Below are 12881 nucleotides of genomic sequence, written 5' to 3' on the forward strand. Positions count from 1 at the left end.
AGGGAGCTATGCACACGTAGGTGCAGGGCAATGAGGGCACTCTATCTACCCTGCGTTCAATTATGTTGGGAATAAAAGCTCCTCTTAAAAACAGCTCTAATGAGTCTGGCATGGTAGCCTAAGTGTCTAAATCCTCACCTTGCATCCACCGGGATCCCAAACGGATGCTATTTCATGTTCTGGCTGCTCTACTTCCCATCCAGCCCCCTGCTTATGGCCTGGGAAAGCAGTCAAGGATGACCCAAAGCCTTGGGACCCTGCACCCATGTGGGAAACCCGGATGAAGCTCCTGGCTTCGGATTGGCTCAGCTCAGCTCTGACTATTGCGGCCACTTGGGGAGTGAACCAGAGAAAGATGAAAGATCTTTCTCTTTTTCTCCTTCTCTCTGTAAATCTTTCATTAAAAACAAATAAATCTTAAAATAAGAAAAAAGAAAAATCCTCCCCCCCAGAAAACCAGCTCTATAAAAAATGATCAGCAAACAATGTTTCTGCCTCAGGAATTAGTTTTTGCCTGCATTTGGGCAGTCTAATTCTAGGAAGCAATGAATGAGAGAGAAAATGTTCGATTTTATTTGAGTCAGAATCCTCAATCGGTACAAATGACGCAAAGTCAGGTTTTTTTTTTCTCTTTTTTTTTTTAAAGCACCAGCTATTTTTAAAGGATTAAGATTATTCATACACAAGATTTTACACGGCACTCTGCTAACAACTAAGCTTTAAAAGGAATTAATCTGGTCAGCACCATTTTAACTGCGCTTGGATTAATCACCTTTGGCAGAACACCTTTGAGTAAGTGATGTGCACACACACGCCTATAGACACGTGTCTGTGTATGTAGGATCAATGGCTCAGAAGAGAGATGTCATTGTGCAAACGGGAAGTCTGATGGTCTGCGGTCAGCTCTAAGTACCATGAAAGCCCTCACACTGAACACCCAGGACAAACCCCACGCAGTCCAAGTCTTTACTGTAAACCTCCAATGAGAGGAACAGCTCGTTAACACTCGTACTTTGGAGCAAGCCAGGAAATGGGAAAGGGACACTGCTGGGGACAGCAGGTTCACTACCTGCTTCAGCACAAGGGCTTTACTGACAAAGGAAGTTAAATTATTTAGTTCTAAATTAAAAAGTCAAATCTACAGAGAGAAGAGGAGACAGAAAGAAAGATCTTCCATCCGATGGTTCACTCCCCAAGTGGCCAAAATGGCTGGGGCTGAGCCAATCTGAAGCCAGGAACCAGAAGCTTCTTTTGGGTTTTTCATGCGGGTGCAGAGTCCCAAAGCTTTGGGTCGTCCTCGACTGCTTTTCCAGGCCACAAGCAGGGAGCTGGAAGGCAAGTGGAGCAGCCAGTATATGAACTGATGCCCATATGGCTATTTTGGCCATTTAGGAAGTGAATAAACGGATGAAGTCCTCTCTCCCCCTCACTCTCACTTCCGCTCTCTGTAACTTTGCCTTCCAAATAAACTAAATGATTCTTTTCTTTCCTCCCCTCCCCTCCCATCCCCTCTCCTCTCTTCCCCTCTCTTCTCTTCTTTTCCTTCCTTCCTTCCTTCCTTCTTTCTTTCCTCCCTCGCTCCTTTCCTTCCTTCTCTCTCTCATGTGGGAAAAAAAAGTCAGCCAGCATGAGTTTCCATCCACTGGTTCACTCCCCAATGCCTGGAAGCTGGGAACTCAATTCAGGTCTCCCAGGTGGACAGCAGGGACCCAACTTCCAGAACCAACACCTGCTATCTCCCAGGATGTACACTAGCAGAGAGCTAGAATCAGAGCAGAGCTGGAATGCAAACTCAGGTAGTCTAATAGGAGATATAAGGGTCCCAAGGGTCATTCTAACCGCAACACAGAAAAACCAAGCAGGAATCCACTTCTAATAAAAAAAAAAAAAAAAGAAGAAGAAGAAGAAGAAAGAAGAAGAAAGAGAAGAGAAAAGACAAGACAAAAGACAAGACAAGACAAGAAAAGGTTACCCTTGGGAACTAGCCAACATTACAAGACAGCTGTCATTATCATCTGTGAAGTACCACCTGCCACCATGCTTCTCCTAGCACCAAAATTCTCCAGCACCCATCTGGACAGCAGCTTCCCTCTCTACTAAGCATTTCCTGAAGTTTTGGTGGGATTGTTGCTGACAAGAACAGGAACATGCTGGGAGCCTTTCTAGAATGCAAGTATGTTGAGGGAGCAGTGAAAAACTTTTCTATAAATTTTCATAAAGATATGTAACCGAAAGTCAACAATTCCAGAAGGTTTATAGTGAAAACAGCAGTGCCCTCCCCAGCTGATTCTGGCTTCACAGAAGCAAATACTGTGCACTCCTCAGCCACTTAGTTCAACACTGTGAAGCATATTCCACTCATGAGGCACCGTTCTGTGCTCATGGCAGGTACTGAGCCACTAGATCACGCCTGCAGGCAGATATTTAGCTTTCCTAGCTACCTAATCAAACATTATTTTCCAATGTGCACATTTTGCTGTCTCTTCTCCCCAGCTTTGCTAGTCCCTATAGTTCCCAAAGGGAGCAGACCATCCCGTACTCAAGGCACACGCTTCAACCGGAAACCCCTACTTTTCACTGGATGTGTTTTCACGTTGTCTAAACACTTTGCAATGAGCATGTGTTACACCTATGGTTTAGAAAAGAGGTTAGCACCTGAAAAAGAGACCACAAAGAACCACTTTGACTTGGTTGATTACAATGATCCAGTTACAGAAAGGAACACAGGGTGGTGGTTTCCTGATGGGGCCAAGCAAAGGCCATCTTGCCAAGTGCCAGCAGGTCCCCCAGATCTGGACCATGCTTCACCAGGCCTGGCCATGGCTCCCTCATTCCTTCAACACTGATGTGCTTAAGTCAGGACCAGGCTCCTTTTTAATGCCACTGATTTGATAAAGAGACTAGGTCACTTGTATTGGAGAATTTCCCACATCCTGGACTGGGCTGTTTCCTTATTCTCTAAATTTCCTCAATTAGATTAAGGTTCGAGGGCTTTTTTTTTTTTCTTGGTAAGAAGTTATCGCAAGTGGCACTGGGCACTTCCTGATACATGGCATCAGAAGGCACACACATCTAGTTGTCCACCTGGGAGTTGACACATCAGTGCACCCATGCAGAAATACAGCACTTCATTAACACTGAAATGCACCAACAAGAAAATGGCTGTAACAGTGGCCGGCACTGTGCCAAAGAAGGTTAAGCTACTGCCTGTGACGCCTGTAACTCCATACAAGTGCCAGTTTGAGCCCAAGCTGCTCCACTTCAGGCCAAGTTCCCTATTAACGTAATGTACCTAGGAAAGCAGTGGAGGAGGGCCCAAGTGCCTGCACCGCTCCCAGCCATCCACATGGAAGACCTGGAAGAAGCTCCTGGCTTCAGCCTAGTCCAGTCCCACCTGTTGCAGCCATCTGGGGAGTAAACCAATGGAAGGAAGACCTCTCTCTCACTCTTCCCTCCCCCCTTCCCTCTCTCTTCTGCTGTCTCTTGCTCTCTGTATGTACCTTCCAAATAAACAAAGAAATCCAAAAAAGCAAAAAAAAAAAAAAAAAAAAAAAAAAAAAAAGAATGATAGAATAGTAACATGGGTAAGAACATAGTAAATCTAATAATATAAAATACCAATGGCAACATCTGAGTAATGGGCATAGACGTATTCACTACAAAATTCATCACAATAAAATTCTGGGGAGGAAAGGCGCCATCAGTTAGTTCGCCTGGGTACTTCTGGCCTAACACTCATTACACACACCCATCAATATGTTACTGATGACTTTGGCAGTCATTGGCAGCCTTGGCCTACATCTATTTCTTCATTAGGGATCTACTGTGATTCTCCTAGAAGCAAAAATCTTCCTTCACCAACTGGTTGGTTGCACTGAAATAAAGCTGCCATGATGGGGCAGACATTGTGACACAGCAGCTTCAGTTGGCACATGGGATGCCCACATCCCACAGCAGGCTGCTGGCTCCAGTGTAGGCTACTCTGCTTCTGATCCAGCTCCCCGCTAACGTGCCTGGGAAGTAGCAGATGATGGCTCAGTACCTGAGTCCCTGTTAACCCATAAGCAGAAGACCAGGATGCAGTTCCTGGCTCCTGGCTTCAGCCTGGTGCAGTGTTTGCTGTTTTAGCCATTCAGAGAGTGGACTAATGGCATCTCCTTCTCTTTCTCTCATTCCACCCTTCATTAAATAAATAAATCTTTAAAGAAAATGAAAAGAAAGGCAGGACAAATACTTTACTATCATATCCCTTTATCAATTTACAAAATAATGAGTTTTGTCATAGTTATCTTTTTTAAAGACTTACTTATTTTTATTGGAAAGCCAGATTCACAGAGAGAAAGCTCTCCCATCTGCTGCTTCACTCCCCAGATGACCACAACAGCCAGAGCTAAGACAATCCGAGTCAGGATCTTCTTTCAGGTCTCCCACCCAGGTGCAGGGTTCCTCTGCTGCCTTCCCCTACTTGCTCTACTGCCTTCCCAGGCCACAAGTAGGGAGCTGGAAAGGAAGTGGAGCCAAGACACGAACTGGCACCCACTTGGGATCCCAAAGCTTGTAAGGGGAAAATTAGTCAATTGAGCCATCATGCCAGGCCCTGCCTAGCAACCCTTAAGGACGTCCTGCTAGGATTTTTTATATCTTGGATGTTTCAATACATCACAGGAATTATTCTTTCTGATGCTTTAATTGTTCTATCTGTGGTGGATGGGAGTCCCTTCAGTAGGCTCCTGGTGCCACTGCCATGGCCCAGACACCTCCAACAGCTTCCTGGCGTCTAGCCATGGCCAGCAGGAGGTCTGAGAAACACGATTCCTAACCAAGACCCTACAGCAACCTGTGTCCGAGAGAGCTCTGTGCTCTTCCTGCAGAAAACATGACCGGAAGCTGCACTAGTGCACATTCCTGCCACGGAGCTGCCACCGCTTCTTGGCAATGGACAGTGGGCTGAAGTAGGAAGGTATTTAAAAACAAATCATGGATTCACAGGAACATTTTCAGCTGAAATTTTGTTTTTATTCAAGCTGCTGGATTTTATAGCTTTCTTCCGTATGCTATAAATCTTGATGCTCAGGCCTGGCACGATAGCCTAATGTAATCGCCTTGTACACGTTGGGATCCCATATGGTACCTGTTGGTGTCCCTGAGGTCCTGCTTCACATCCCAACCAGCTCCCTGCCTGTTGGTGTCCCTGAAGTCCTGCTTCATATCCCATCCAGCTCCCTGCTTGTGGCCTGGGAAAGCAGTCAAGGACAGCCCAAAGCCTTGGGACCCTACACCCGTGTAGGAGATCCCGGAAGAAGATCCTTGTTCCTGGCTTCTGATTGGCTCAGTTCTGGCTGTTGTAGCCGCTTGGGGAGTGAATCATCGGATGGAAGATCTTCCTCTCTGTTTCTCCTCCTCTTTATATATCTGACTTTCCAATAAAATAAATAAATCTTTTTAAAAATCTTGATGCTCAATAAGATTAACAAAATTATAAGTCACTTATTTTCTTTGTGTGTGTGTGTATGCATTTCAAACCAACATACAGACGTGATCACTACCAGTAAAATTACCAAATGCAATTTCATATCTCCTTGAGGCTCTTTTTGTCCTGATAGGCTTTAATCTCAGCTGAAGGATGGCTTAATGGGACTGCTCATTTCTGTACCAGCCCAAGCCATTGTTCCTTGATTACGAGCAAAGGCACCTAACCGCAGAAGCACAAGACCATTCCCCCTCCCAATCAGCGTCCTCACACAACGCAAGGTCCGGATGAAACAGCATAGAGGGAGCAGGCGTGAACAGAGGAGCAGCACAGCTCCGGAGGGACAAGATCAGTGAACTGGAGGAGACACTGCAAAGATTACAAACGCGGTTTTCTGACAGACATGGCAAGTCAGTGCTGACAGGCAGCTGCACGTGCCCTCAGCAGGAGTGACAGCGAAAACGCTGCTTAGCAACGCCAAAGGCAGGCGACAAGGACGAAGGCACCGCGAGGGGCTCAGCTCTAAGCGCCACAATTGAGGCATCTTACACGGACATTTCACCAGCCACGCGGCAACTACCAGCTAATGTGGCAGAATGGGTCAGCTACACTGCCCTGGCTTTCTTATTTCTGTTTCCTATGTTGTTCTTACATTTTATCTATTTTGATTTTTTTCTTAAAGAGTGATAGAAATAGAAAGGAGAGATCTTCCACTGTTAATTCATTCCCCAAATGTTCAAAAGATTCAGAACTGGGTCAGGCCAAAGCCAGGATATGGGTGACAGGGACCAATTACTAAAGCCACAGCTGCTTCCTCCAGGGCCTGCATTTGCAGAACCCAGGCTAAAAGCGCTGTAGTGATTGAACCACAATATGAGACTTAGGCATCTTAATCTCTGACGCAAACACCCACCTGTTTCCTACCTTTTTTTTTTTTTTAAGATTTATTTATTTATTTATTTTGGAAAGTGAGATACAGAGAGAGGAGGAGAGAGAGGAAGAACTTCTGTCTGACGGATCACTCCCCAAGTGAGCGCAATGGCCGGAACCGAGCCTCCTCCAGGTCTCCCACGCGGGTGCAGGGTCCCAAGGCTTTGGGCTGTCCTCGACTGCCTTCCCAGGCCACAAGCAGGGAGCTGGACAGGAAGCAGGGCCGCCGGGATTAGAACCAGCGCCCATATGGGATCCCGGTGCATGCAAGGCAAGGACCCTAACCACTACACTATAGCACCGGGTTCTCCTACTTTTTAAAAAGGTCATAAGAACAATGCCTGCATCAGTAACCATCAGGCTCTGACTGCCACAGCTACGCCATTATTTTTTAAAAGACTTATTTATTTTTATTAGAAAGTCAGACATATAGAGAGAAGGAGAGACAGAAAGAAAGATCTTCCATCCGTTGATCCACTCCCCAAGCGGCTGCAATGGCCGGAGCTATGCTGATCCCAAGCCAGGAGCCTGGAGCGTCTTCCAGGTCTCCTACCCTGGTGCAGGGTCCCAAGACTTTTGGCCATCCTCCACTGTTTTCTCAGGCCACAAACATGGAGCTGGATGGCAAGTGGGGTCGCCAGGATTAGAACCAGCGTCTATATGGGATCCCAGCACACACAAGTCAAAGATGTTAACCACTAGGCTACAGCACCAGGCCCCACAGTTACACTGTTCTGAAAGTGTTTTTAAAAAATAGCTTTACACTTTACAGGATGTTGTGGAGACTGGCTCTGGTCAAGGACCTACAAAGTTCAAGGCAATTATGCTTATATGTGTCCAAATTGAGTTTTTGTGGTCTTTTTAATCATTCTCAACCTGTGAAATACCTTAGAATCACTGAAGGAGCCTTTAAAAAAAAAGACAGAAAAAGGTATCATGACACAGCAAGTTAAGCTCCAAAATGTCTGTCCCGTAGCAGGGGCCCAAATCCTCTGCTTCCAATCGAGCCTCCTTCCACCATGTCCATTAGCAGGCAGAGGATCCCGCAAGTCCTGGCACCCGGGCAGGGAATTCCTGGCTCTGAGCTTGGCCTAACCCAGCCCAGGTTGTGACAGGTGTATGGAGAGTGAACCAGCAGATAAAGATGGATTTCTTGTTGTTCCTCTGTCTCCATGATGCTGCTTCTCAAGTTGACAGACAGGATATGATCGCCAGGGCTGACTCTGCTCCGGCTGGCCAGGCGGGTGCCCCTCCCTCACAGTTCCCCGTGCGTGTCCCTCCCAAAGCTGCGCATCCGCTCACAGAGGATGGCCCTTCCTGCCAGAGGAGGACTGGTCTTTGGTCAACGGACTCCGAGTAGCTGTGCTCCCCTGCTAGAACTTCCAAACAAGCTCTCAAGTTAGTGTACAAATAAACACTGAGAATTACACTGATAAAGGCACCCAGGCTGTGACACAGACAGGAGCTCTGAGAGTGGGCTGGGGACTCATATTTTGGAACAGATCCCTGACACTTCCATCTAATTTCAAAAGTTGAAAACCATAAAACTCAAAACAGTTCTCCAATCACCTCAGCAGCACGTCCAGCCTGTTTCTCAAGGACCCAGCAGTTTCACATTCAGTGGTTGGAGTATGGGCTGGGGAACTCGCATGTATAATCGACATTCTACCAACACCGAGGCAAGTGTTGTCAAGCGCACTCAGAGTTAACACCTCTAATCACTGTTCTGGAGAGAACGTAAAGAAACCAATGCAGGCAAACCCTCCCTGAGCCAGACCGTTCCCTGAATGGCACGGCCCCCGACCTGAGTGATGTTGGTGAATATCTGCTCCGACATCCTCTCGCACAGAACTGCCACCAGCTGCAGGACCAGCAGCTTCCGCTCCTGCCCTTCCACAAGCAGTGTCCGCTGCTGCTCCAACTCCAAGAGGCTCTGGCTAGGGGAGGGCTGGGTTTTGAACTCTGCTTCATTCTCCTCTGCCACATGAGTCAATTCCTATAAACACAAGAGAAGAGAAAAAGTGAAGGAAGGGGCCAGAGCTGAGACAAAGTGGGTGGAGATGCCACCTGCGGATGCTAGAATTCCATTTGGGAGTCAGTTCAAGTCTCTGCTGCTCCACTTTCAACTCAGCTTCCTACTAATACGGCTGGGAAAGCAGTGGAGGATGGGTCATGCACCCAATGGGAAACCTGCAAGAAGCTCCTGGCTTCGGATCGATCCAGGTCTAGCCACTGTGGCTATTTGGGGTTGAGTCAGTGGATGAAGACCTCTTTCTCTGTAACTCTATCTTTTAAATAAACAAAAATAAACCTTAAAAGAGAGAGATCTCGTTCCGGATCAGCTCAGCTCCGGCCGCCGAGGCCATTTGGGGAGTGAACCAGGCAATGGAACATCTTTCTCTGTTTCTCTCCATAAATCTGCCTTTGCGATAAAATAAAATCTTTATTAAAAAATTAATAAATCTTTAAAAGGAAAGAGAAAGAAAGGAAGCAAAGAAAGAAAAAGTGAAAGAATACCCAGTACAACCAACAGCATCACAAACATAGCCAGAAAACAGTTTGAAATGCATATTTAAACAGTCTATATTTATGACAGCATTATTTATAATTGCTAAAAATTGAAGACAATCTAAAATGTCATGCAATAAGAGAATAAATAAATTTGGGGAGGTTGATTATGTCGCCACAGCTAAAACAAATGAGCTAGCTCTATGTGGATATCCAGAGACAGATCTCAGACGCTGTCCAGTGAAAAACTTGAGTTGTGAGACACTGTGTACAATACTCTATGAAATCTAAAGATACTGTAACACACACACCCACACACACACTCAGAACCAGCTCAGCCACTTCCTCCTGTAGCAGTCTCCACAGCCTGCAGCTCTAGCTGCCACCTGGCACTGCCCACTCCCGCCAGATTCCCACAGGTGACTCCAGCACCACAGCCCTTACCTGCTGCGATGCCCAGAACTGAACGGCCACTGCAAGGCCGTGCCTCAGGGCGGGCTTTGCTGGCTTCTCACCTATGCTTCAACACTGCACACTTCCTTGGGCAGAGAAAACCTTGAGCTCCCTCTCGATTCATGCTTCACCAAAGTAACTGGCAGCCCAGAGTCTAGGAATTCAACTGTATCTGAAACTCCTCATGGGTCTTTTACAATGTCCAGGGACATTTTTGGTTGTCATAATCGGGGGGAAACTCATGTATTTAGTGTGTTCATGTTTTTCTTGTAGCCTACAGGGCAGCCTCTCATAAGGACAAAACCCATCTGGCTTAAAATGTCAATAGCACTAAGTTGAGACCCAGTTTAGAGCCAAGCCCTTTAATTCATTTATATATTAAAAAAATTTTTAGAATATGTACTTATTCCCCCAGGAACAACAAGAAATGGCAAATTTGGAAGTAATGAGTTCACCCAATTTTCCCTATACCTTGACTGTTCCCACCCCCATCAACCATGTAATAACTACTTTTAAAAATAAAAATTTTTAAAAAGAGCATGTATTTATTGTAACTGAAAAGGTCTATTTATAGAGAGAAGGAGAGAGAGAGAAAGATCTTCTATCCACTGGCCCCCCGCAAAGGCCATGATGGCCGGAACTGAGCCAATCCAAAGGCAGGAGCTTCTTCCAGGTCTCCCACAAGGGTGCAAGGTTCCAAGGACTTGGGCCTTTCTTCATTGCTTTCCCAGGCCATAAGCAGAGAGCTGAATGGGAAGCGGAGCAGCTGGGACACGAATCAATGTCACACTTGGAGGTGGAGAAATAGCCAGTTGAGCCATTGTATTGGTCCCTAAAATTGCTTGATTTAAGGTATATGATGAAGCACACATTTGCCTGGAACAGTATTGGAATGAGTGACTGGACATGGCGGGTAGGGAGTGGGTGGCTGGATATGGGAAGCAAGAAAGCATCAAAAATGTGTCCCTGACTTCAAGCCGCAGAAATGCCACCCCTGACTTTCTCCTAGTGCTTGCCCACCTCCCTCCTCTACCACCAACCTTGAACTCCACAGTTATTCTCTTAAACACTTTCCTAGGCGGAGAGGAGGAGGTAGAGGCGCAAATCTCAGGTTCACGATATCAGACAGTGATTTCCTTACATGAGACAAGCTGCTACCAAAGATAAGGGCAAAAGGGGGTGAAGCCGCTGGCCTTGAGAGATAGAAAGGGTTTCAGGTGGCCAGAAAGCAGAGTGCAGGAGAAACAACTGCTAAGCCTCCTTTCCAAATATCTGACAGAACAACAGGCAGAGAGGATAAGGGATTACTCTAGAGCTGTAAAACCTGCTATTAACTTCAAAAGAGTTCTTAGTGTCAACGCGTAACAACGATTAACCCTTGCGCACACTGGTAATTCTGCTTTGTTCATCCCTAGAATGGCAATGTGGAGTCCCCGGGAGAGAAGTCAGGACACACTGGCTCCATGAAAGCCTCCTCTTGTTACCAACCCCAACATTACTCCCTTCCAAAAAAGAAACACCTTTATGCCCCTAATCATTTACCATAAATTGGAACCTGAATTTTAGAAGTTGAAGTTATGAATGCCTCGAAAATTCACAGGGTCCCCTGGGATTGCCTGTGGAAAGGATGGCAATGAACTCTGTAGTTCTCACCTGCAGACACAAGATGAAGAAGTCCCCTGCCAAACCACACTGCTGGCAGTGGGACAGCAGGTCGCTGAGATGCTCCACCTGGCTCTGCTCAGAGGTCACCTTCTGGAACAGGGCTTCATCCTCCTCTTCATCACTGCAAAGCAGGGCAGAGTTGTCTTGGCAGTGGCACCAACAGATCATATTTTTCTTGAAACCCCATAATAATCTTCAAAAGAAACATGTTACCTCATGTTCCAGTTAAACATTAGAATGATCTCCAAAAAAAATGTGTGTAATTTATTTTCCTATTTCCCCAAGCTGGAAAAAGTTGAATATTTACTTTCAAAATCTGGGAAATTCGGTCCTATATGGTCACTTGCTCCAAAAGGAAAAAGATTCATAAAGGAAGTGGCTTGAATATTACAAAATTATTAAAGAATTGCTATTATATCTTAAATAATGTTTTAATGTTTAATGTTTTGCTTATTTGAAAGGAAGAGAAAGAGAGAAACAGAGAGACCTCCTTTTGCTGGTTCATCCCCCAAATGCCTGGAACAGCTGGAGCAGCTCCAGGCTGGAACTCGGTCTGCGTCTCCCAGGTAGGTGGCACAGACAGCTCCTTGTGCCATCCCCTGCTGCCCTCAGCACTGCACATTTGCAGGAAGCTGGAGAGAGCAGGAAAGCCAGGACTCTGAGAGATGAAGATCTCTTCCATCTGCTAGTTCCCTACAACACACCCAAACTGACGTCAGGATCCAGGAGCTCCAGCCAGGTTTTCCACGTGTGTAACAAGAATCCAAGGATTTGAGCCATCATCTGCTGCTTCCCAAGGAATGCACTAGCAGGAAGCTGGATAGGAAGTAGATTTAGAACTCAAACCCAGGTATTCTGGTATGGAAATGTGGGCACCCCAAGCAGTATCTTATCTGCTAAAGCCAAATGCTTATCCTGAAAATTACAAATGTTGATATATGTGCACTAAGTATACTAGAGGAGCGAGCGCTATGGCTCAACAGGCTAATATTCCATCCTGCAATGCCAGGATCCCTTATGGGCACCAGTTCATGTCCTGGCTGCTCCACTTCCCATCCAGTTCCCTGCTTATGACCTGGGAAAGCAGTAGAGGATGGCTGAAAGCCTTGGGATCCTGAACCCGCGAGGGAGTCCTGGAAGAGGCTCCTGGCTCCTGGGTTCAGATCAGCTCATTTCTGGCTTCTGTGGACATTTGAGGAGTAAGACCTTACCTCTCTATCTCTTCTTCTCTCTGTAAATCTGCTTTTCAAATAAAAATAAGTAGTTTTAAAAAATAAAAGTACTAGACTATAGACTACTAAATTGAACTCAAACTTCCCCTAAATTAGTCCCAAATAAAAACTGCTTCTCAATGTTTTTAAAATAAACAGGAAAAAAATTTTAATTCTTCCCATCTACATGCATAGCTACAACCAGAACTTACTAATGCTTGATAGATTTAAAAAGATTTATCTATTTTTAAAGATAGAGTTACAGAGAAAAAAGGAGAGACAAAGGAGAGATCTTCCATTCACTGGTTCACTCTCCAAAGGGTTACAAAGGTTGGAGCTGGGCCAGTACAAAGCCAGGATATTGGAACTTCCTCTAGGTCTCCCATTTGGGTGCAAGAGCCCAAGTACTTGGGATATCCATGGCCACTCTCCCAGGTCCATCAGCAAGACTCTGGATCAGAAACGGAGCAACCAGGACTCAAATCAGGGCCACAGGCAGGGGCTTAGCTTGCTATACCATAGTGTCAGCTTTGGTGCTTGGTAATTTTACGTAAACTAGTAACTGGAGTTTGTCTTGAAAATTCTGCGTGTAACCTACATGTTTTCCTATTTTCTTCAAGCTCATCATATTGAATGAGTATTCT

The 12881-nt window shown here is 45.9% G+C and overlaps 1 protein-coding gene across 3 annotated transcripts in view; it reads right to left on the reverse strand.

Annotated features, from left to right (window-relative positions):
• Positions 1-12881, reverse strand: part of TANGO6 (transport and golgi organization 6 homolog) — a 171609-nt gene that overhangs the window by 118673 nt on the left and 40055 nt on the right. For all 3 annotated transcript variants that reach the window (XM_040982471.1, XM_040982472.1, XM_040982470.1), the window contains exons 10-11: positions 11015-11147; positions 8205-8396 (exon numbers count right to left, since the gene is read on the reverse strand). In XM_040982471.1, the coding sequence (XP_040838405.1) occupies positions 8205-8396; positions 11015-11147 (325 nt within the window). The remainder of the gene's footprint in view (positions 1-8204; positions 8397-11014; positions 11148-12881) is intronic.

This window comes from Ochotona curzoniae, unplaced genomic scaffold (genome assembly GCF_017591425.1).
Source record: "Ochotona curzoniae isolate NIBS_2020 unplaced genomic scaffold, NIBS_Ocur_1.0 contig_3622, whole genome shotgun sequence".
In the NCBI taxonomy this organism is placed as follows: Eukaryota; Metazoa; Chordata; class Mammalia; order Lagomorpha; family Ochotonidae; genus Ochotona; species Ochotona curzoniae.